The sequence below is a fragment of the Archocentrus centrarchus genome, chromosome 17, assembly GCF_007364275.1.
Source record: "Archocentrus centrarchus isolate MPI-CPG fArcCen1 chromosome 17, fArcCen1, whole genome shotgun sequence".
In the NCBI taxonomy this organism is placed as follows: Eukaryota; Metazoa; Chordata; class Actinopteri; order Cichliformes; family Cichlidae; genus Archocentrus; species Archocentrus centrarchus.
In genome coordinates this window covers 4,323,513-4,331,173 of record NC_044362.1, presented here as the reverse complement: position 1 = coordinate 4,331,173, position 7,661 = coordinate 4,323,513, and the positions used below count along the sequence as shown (strand labels likewise).

The 7,661-nt window shown below is 45.3% G+C and overlaps 1 protein-coding gene across 1 annotated transcript; it reads left to right on the top strand.

Moving 5' to 3' along the window:
* The first annotated feature begins 3,033 nt into the window (after window positions 1–3,033).
* LOC115796177 (uncharacterized) lies at window positions 3,034–7,050 on the top strand. Its single transcript, XM_030752460.1, has 8 exons — window positions 3,034–3,085; window positions 4,486–4,636; window positions 4,715–4,934; window positions 5,040–5,214; window positions 5,330–5,625; window positions 5,688–5,860; window positions 5,949–6,197; window positions 6,283–7,050. The coding sequence occupies exons 2-8, from the start codon at window positions 4,499–4,501 to the stop codon at window positions 6,877–6,879; spliced, it is 1,848 nt and encodes a 615-aa protein (XP_030608320.1). The 5' UTR covers window positions 3,034–3,085; window positions 4,486–4,498; the 3' UTR covers window positions 6,880–7,050.
* Window positions 7,051–7,661: the final 611 nt, after the last annotated feature.

The following is a 7,661-nucleotide window of genomic DNA, read 5'->3' as shown; positions in this document are numbered from 1 at the left end:
AAAAAAAAAAAATTTCAAAAAGCAATAAACATGTTTGCTGATAAGCATATATGTCTATTCATTCGAAATGGAGAGTAATGTGACGTTCAGGAACAAGCCTCGCGTGGAAAAACTGCTGAACGGTTCAAATACTGGCACCAGAACCCCGTCGGTGGAAAAGGTGTCAGTGAGAGCCGTTCTTTGTTTTTTTACGACTTCGCTTGCTTATAATGCTCTGGACATGTAGCATGGAAGAAAAAAAAGCAACGCATTCCACTAAATAAGTGCTCTCAACGAGCTGAACAATTATTTTGTATCACTTATTGTGAAAAATGTGATTTCATTTTCTTCAGAAGATGCTTTTGCTTACTTTTATTGTTTCCCTTCTTGTAGACCAGTGATGTTGTTGCCATGAGGACTGCTGTCCTGCGATGTCTTTCAGTTTTCCTCGGGGATGATGAAAGAGACTTCTACAATGTCCCTTTTGTACGTATTGCAATTTGGTTTGTTAGAGGTTCTGCACTTGGAAATCAAGATTTTCACCCCATTCTTTTTTTCTCTTTTTTTCTTTTCTTAATATCCACAGGATTCAGATGCCATGGCAGACTTCACCCAGGTTCCTGTGGGATTATTGCCTGTTATTCCTGAAGTCAGTCAGCAACCAGGTCTGAATGCTCTTCACTTTGAACCATCTAGCATGTTATCATTCTGGAAGGTACAATTGTCATGGTTGACACTGCTGTTTGTCTCATATTTGGGCTAATCTATGCCCTCCATTCTGACTGTCCAAAATGCCTAAAAAACACCTTTGACTTCATTCAGAGGCTGATGCTCAGTCTGGTTTCTTTTTTTATGCCATTACTTGTATTTCTATGTTTTTTTGCACTGTTGCACTGTATTATCAAATAAGTTGGTAAAGTTCTTATTTTTTATTTGTTGGATGCAATGTTTGGCACATGGATTACTAGCTATTTATTTATTTCTGTGTTTATTGCCAAGTATGTCAGAATCTGTCCTCCATATATAACTACTTAAATCAGATTTTTTTTTTCAGGTAAATGTTACAGTGCTAGAGTGCCTACTTGTTACAGTTCAAAATAAACTGTTTCAGTTGCTGCTCATTCAGCCTGTAAGCTGACTTAAGCATCTTTCTGGTATTACTGTTATTGAGCCCTGTGGAAGGGTAAAAACGTGATTAGTTTTGTATTTGTTCATGTGTGGCCACATTGGCCTTTTGTTAAGAAGCTAAGGATAGTATTTTGTTAAAAATAAAACACTGAACCTTGTGAACTCATCATGTTTTGTTGTAGTTACTTCATTCATCAATCGGTTTCCTAGAGTCTGCTAAGTAAACTGTACTGTTCATGTAAGTTGGACTAACTTGATGTAGCTAAGTTAAGAACAGGTTAATTTACTTGCTATTTCTGAGTTGAAACAACTTCACTAAACTAAGTTAGTTTAACTTAACATGACTAAATTGACCCAACAAGGTCTTAAGTACACTGAACAAGTATATGTTAAGTAAACAAACATAAGACTTAATAGTTATACTTACTTAATTTTTCAGGGCAATCGGTTTCCTAGATTTTTTTAATTAAGGTAAACTTGTCAAATTTTAGAGTGTGTTTGGTATTGGTGTGTTTAATGAATGTTTAAAACATTAACTGCTCTTAGCTGTATTATCTCAGTACCTCAGCAGCAGATCGATTTCACTGAGGGTGTTACTTAGTGTGTAACTCACTTTGTACTCCTTCTGTCTTTGTTGCTGGCGAGCCATTTAAGGTCATTTGGTTTCATGGCAAGTTAATGGACCAAAAATTATCTCACACCACAGCAATTAAGAAACTCATCCAGGAGTTCAGAACATCTTTTTGTCCTTCTGTAAGTCATGGATATGCTGCTCTGTTAGCTCTTTCTGTCTTATCTACAAGAACTGCATGACAAGTTTATAGGTCAGCACTGTAGCCCTAAACACTGCTGGTTATTAGATCACTGAGTTAATGAAAGCTTAAAAAGATTAAGCTGCAGATGCAACTGGGGCAGTTTCATCAGTCTTGTTAAAATAGGAAAACAAATCATATGACCTAAATTTCATAAAGTGTTAAGTATATATTTTGGAAACTGAATGCATAATTAAAACCAACAAAAAGAGTGGAAAATTTAGTTATTTTCATACCTATAGCATAAAATATAACAATACACTTAGAACTGTGATATATAGTACAGCACCAGTCAAAAAGTTTGGACACACTTTTGACTGGTATCATATGCTGAAATTATTAACAACCAAATCTTTGTGAATGAGTCAGGCATTACTAAGTTCACTCCCCTCTGTATGTATACAGTGTATATTTAAAATGATAGTAAGCCATATATTTAAAGGCCCCCGGAGGGCCCTGGTAAGCTAAGGTAGAAACACTTTGTAATTTTGGAAAAAAAATTTTGAGCTCCAAGCATAGAGCCCGGCCGTGCTGAGCGTCGTGCCCGGGCGGAGGCACCCTCGGCCGGCCTGACTCCAGGCGGAGCTCCCCTGTTGGCCATGGAGGAAAACACTTTGTCATTTTTTTAAAGACAGAAGAACTCGAGTAATTATTAGCCCCCCGGCGGCCCTGGTAAGCTAAGGTAGAAACACTTTGTAATTTTGGAAAAAAAATTTTGAGCTCCAAGCATAGAGCCCGGCCGTGCTGAGCGTCGTGCCCGGGCGGAGGGACCCTCGGCCGGCCTGACTCCAGGCGGAGCTCCCCTGTCGGCCATGGAGGAAAACACTTTGTCATTTTTTTAAAGACAGAAGAACTCGAGTAATTATTAGCCCCCCTGGCGGCCCTGGTAAGCTGAGGTAAAACACTTTGTAATTTTCGCTCGCGGGCCGCGTCTGGCCCCGCCCACTTCCGGTCCGCGAATCGATGTCAAAAATAACATACAATTTGGCCCTTTAAGTTACTTTTTTGGCATTTCCTTTAACCCTCCTAAGCGGAGGGGAAGGCGAAATGTCAAAAAAGTAACTTAAAGGGCCAAATTACGTGTTATTTTCTACATCGATTCGCGGACCGGACGTGGGTGGGGCCGGAAGTGTCCCGCGGGCCAGAAGCGTGGAGACACCTGTGCGGTAAGCTTGTTTTGTTTTATGCCTTCAAAAATCCCACTTATGCACAGGTCTGTAGCTGCTATTGTTGTTAATTGTTTTTAAGCTGTGCGCTTTAGAAGTTTGTCACACAGTGTGTCTGCAGCTAAAAGAACAGCTGCTGTATTTTAAGGGAGAGCAAAGAATGAGCGATAGCTTCACTCAGATGGAGAAAGATGTAAGAAAGAGGGAGAAACGTCCTCCAAGGAGCTACTTTTAGTTTCCTACTTTGAGTAGATTTCAGAGCCTGTACTTCTTTACGTTTACTTGAGTACAGAAGTTGAACCAGTACGTCAACTTTTACCAGAGTAGTTTTTTAACACAAGTACTTGTGCTTCTACTTAAGTACAGAATGTCGGTACTTTGGCCACCGCTGCAAACTTGTGACCTCTGTCTCTCTCTGTCTCTCTCTGTCACAAAGTGTAGGCCAGGTCTTCGTCTGACGACCGAGGCTCGTGTGTGCTCTGTCACGCGTGTGTTGGCACCCTAGGCAAACATTTTAAAAACACGCATAAAGTTCAACATCCCGAGGAGCGGAAAATTTTGATTAATTTGAGCAAAGGCCGTATAAACGTTAGGTGTTGCCCTTGCTCCATTCCCGGGTGCAATTATGTACCCGGGAAACATTTGGACCGGCACATCGACCGGTACCACATCGAGCTCTCTGCGGAAGCAAAGACTCGCTTTTTAAAGCACGCGAAAATCTTACAAGCAACGAAGCTCTTATCAGAGCTTCGACAAACAAACCCTCAGCCTCCCATGGTCACGACGTTGGACGTTGGACCTCTGACCAAAATAACATCACTGATGGACAAGGTCTCCCATCCCATGCATGAAACTGTTGCTGAGCTGGAGAGCTCCTTCGGTGACAGACTGCTGCATCCTTAAATGCACAAAGGAGCGTTACCGCAGATCCTTCCTCCCAGCAGCTGTAAGACTTTATAACCATCACTGCTCCCAACAAAAACCACAATAGCCTACACAATGTAGGATAATATATAATATACTGTAAATAGTCCGGCACATCATGCACATTGTATATAGTGTTATTATTATTAGTAGTATTAAGGTTAATATTGTTTGTTGATTTTATATATATTCTTTTCTTAATAGTGTGAATTATTATATCTTTATTTATATTTATAATAACTGCGGCTGCTGTTACACCCAAATTTCCCCTCTGTGGGACAATAAAGGCTGTTTCTTCTTCTTCTTCTTCTTACTTTGAATATGTGTTTTGGCTTGACTTCTGTGTTTCCTGGGTGGTTTCTGTTTTATTTTGATGTCACAGCTTGGAAATACGGCTCACTTCTTGGCCGAATAGAAATGTGACTTCAAAGTATTGTTATAAGAATCGTTTTATTCTGTCTTCATTTCGTTCTCAGACAAAGCAAAGAGATGCGGGCTTTGAAAACCGAAAATAAGCGTCTGCTCGAGAGGATCGGCGACCTCCAGCGGAGCTTAGGTGTGTGCAAGAGGGTGGCGGCGGGGCTGCGCAAGGGACCCTCTGTGTTGGCTCAGCCAGTTCTTCATCCGGTAAGTCTACTGTGTGATTTGCGTGTTTCCTGGTTGCTGTGCTTGCGGCTTTCTTGAATTAACCCTATTCTGTGACAGGTACGAAGGCGAAAGCGAAGGCGGGCGGAGGCGTCAGCAGCAGCGCAGCAGCAGCAGCAGCAGCTGGAGGAGCAGCAGCAGCAGCAGCTGGAGAGAGCAGTCGGGAAGTGCAGCTGCCGAGAGCAAAACACCGGACGCTTCGGGGGAAGGAAAGCTCTTTACCTGGTCCGCTGGCTCCGGAAAAGGCAACCAGATGCACTTGCTCAAGCTCCCCGAATCCGTGAGTGAGTTTCCTGCGCTCAAAAGAGGCCACGCAACACGTAGCACTTGTGCAGTGTCAGGTCAGCCGAACACTAACTTGCTCCGCCCAAATGTTTCGTTTCAGGCACCTACCTCGACCGCTTCCAGTCCTTCCATTTACACGAGTTTGGGACACAAAAGATGAAGGAGGGGGCGAGCTCCAGGGTCAGCAGAGTCAAGAGTTTCCTGCACTACATGTCCTTATGCAAAATCCGCCTGTCGGACTGGCAGTTCCTCTACGATGTGGAGAAGATCAAAGCGTGAGTCCTGACGTACGTGCACGTGACGCGTTGTTGTGGGAAAACCTGTCAAACTTGTGACCTTTCTCTTGCTCTCTCTCTATCTCTCTCTCTCGCACCCACCCCTTCTCCACAGTTGGATACGTGAGATGAGGAACTCGGGCAAGAAAATCACGACCGTCAGGTACTACCTCCACAACATTGCCCAGTTCCTAGAATATCTCCTGAACGTGAGGCCGAAACACGTGAAGCTGACCCTGGAGCAAATCCGGGAGATCCTGCAGCTGGTGGAGAAGGCCAGGAAGGAGACGAGCCGCGACATTGTCGTCCACCAGAACCAAGTCAAGCGGAAAAAAATGGACCAGATACCCGACGTCGAGACCATCCGCACCTGCCTGCGCGTGGCTCCGGCCGCCATCTCCGACCTGCTCGGTACGTTCGCAGGCAGTCTGTTGGCTTTAGCCATCTCTAAATGCTCTCCCCTTTTGTCACAGATAAGCTGGAGGCTGACTCCAGGCAAACAACCACCCGCTACCTCCTGTATGGGTACCTGACCGCGTACTGGGCCTGCATGAGCGGCCACAGGCCCAGCGTCTTCATTAATATGAAGGAGGACGAGGTCGTCGCCTCGGAGAAAAAACTGACAGACCAGGGAGTCCTCATTAGGGTAAGTTCACTGCCACTCGCGGAGGCTGCCCTGTGGCCGCAGACAGCACGGAAATAGACACCATATCCTTGCTTCTCCGTTGCAACAGGTGGCTGACCACAAGACCACCGTCAGGTTCGGGGAGGCCAACCTGGCTGTGACTCGTGCTGAATTTGACTGGATCAGGCGTCTTCTGGCTATAAAGCGTACCGTGAGGTCCAGAAATCGCTACATCCTGTTCACTCTGGGCAAGCATCCCTTCAAAAACGTGAACAGGTACCTCCAGATGGCGTGGGACAAAATGGGCCTAAAGGGGGAAATTAACTTCACCCTCATCAGGACGGCCCTGGCAGACGGAGTGAGTGCATCGTCGTATCTTCTTCACACAGGATATTCATACGTTACACTTTAAAACAATCCTAACTCGCTTGCCCCTTTTTCAGGCCAAGTCGCTGCTGCCCGAGGAGCAGAGACGGAAAGTGTCCTTCTCAATGTGCCACGACACCAGGACGGCTGACCGGTTCTACACCAGGAACCCCAACCTGTCAGACGCCATGGAGGTACGAAAGACCATGGAGAGGATGCTTTCCGGTCTAGACCTCACGCCCATGCCAAGTCGCGCCGTAGCGCTCGACCCAAAACGGCTGACGCCGTCCGAGCCAGAGGACGCACCTGGCCCGTCGGACACCGCCCTTCCCGGCCCAAGCGGAACCGCGCAGGCTAAAAGGGGTGGGAAAAAGACCGCAAAAAGACAGAGGGAGACCACCGCTTCATCCGACTCCGACTCCCAGGAAGACATCAAGGTGCCGTATCAGGAGTCGGGCTTCTCCATGTCCAGCCTGGAGGAGATGGAGGACTCTTCCGAGGAGGAGGAGGAGGACGAGGAGGACAGGGAGAAGATCGTGCCTGTGAAAAGACAGCGATTAAGTCAGTGTGCGGTGAGCATCAGTCTGCTTAAGACGGCAAATCTGAGGGTCCAGAGGACCAGAGAGGCCAGCCAGAAGGTCAAACGTGTGCTTAGGAAACACACTGGCTTGTAGTTGGGATCTTGTGGTGTGATGTTCGTGTGACAGTTCAGATATTTTTCATAATGTTTGCAAGTTTTACACTTCTAATCAGTGCTGCTTTATATGCGTGACTGTTCAGGTGTTTTTCATAATGTTTGCAAGTTTTACACTTCTAATCAGTGCTGTTTTATGTGCGTGACTGTTTTTCATAATGTTTATACAGTTAGTTTATGTTAGAAAAATTTAAAAAATATATATATTTTGTTACATCTTTATAGTGTTAAGAAAAATAAAACATTTTGAACAAACATGCCATGTGTTCATAATTTTTGAATAATTTCTGCCATGCCCCTCATCTTGCACGCAGTGCCCCTTATCTTCCTCCCGGTGCCCCCATGAGGGAAAACCAGGGAGGGAAAACAAGGGGCACGGGCCATTACGGGGCGAGCCGTCCCCCGCGCCCGTCGGGCCCCCGCCCGATTTAATCAGGGGGGGCGAAGTCCCTGCGGAGCTTCCACGCCGCGACGTGGAAGTCTTCCGCGCGGCGCCCCCGCCGTGACGGAAAGCGCCGTCCGAGTCCTTACTATCCTGAGCATATGGATTTTATATTTTGTGTGTTTTTTGTTTTGTTTTAGCCAGTATACATGAAATTGAAATTGGCATTGAATTCTGCTTTTTTTAAGCCTCAGTGTTACCATTTTGGCTTTCACCATGTTGTTTTTTTTTTTTTGGAGTCAGAAGTGACAATATTTTTGACCATATTTGTGATCATATTTGTTCGGGCACGCCGATAATTATTAACCACACTCATGTTT

Excerpts from the sequence above, each read along its gene's own strand:
- LOC115796177 (XM_030752460.1), top strand. The coding sequence starts at position 4,499 with ATGCGGGCTTTGAAAACCGAAAATAAGCGTCTGCTCGAGAGGATCGGC. Across the intron at positions 5,626-5,687 it reads CGCCATCTCCGACCTGCTCG|ATAAGCTGGAGGCTGACTCC; the intron begins GTACGTTCGCAG and ends CTTTTGTCACAG. Across the intron at positions 5,861-5,948 it reads ACCAGGGAGTCCTCATTAGG|GTGGCTGACCACAAGACCAC; the intron begins GTAAGTTCACTG and ends CCGTTGCAACAG.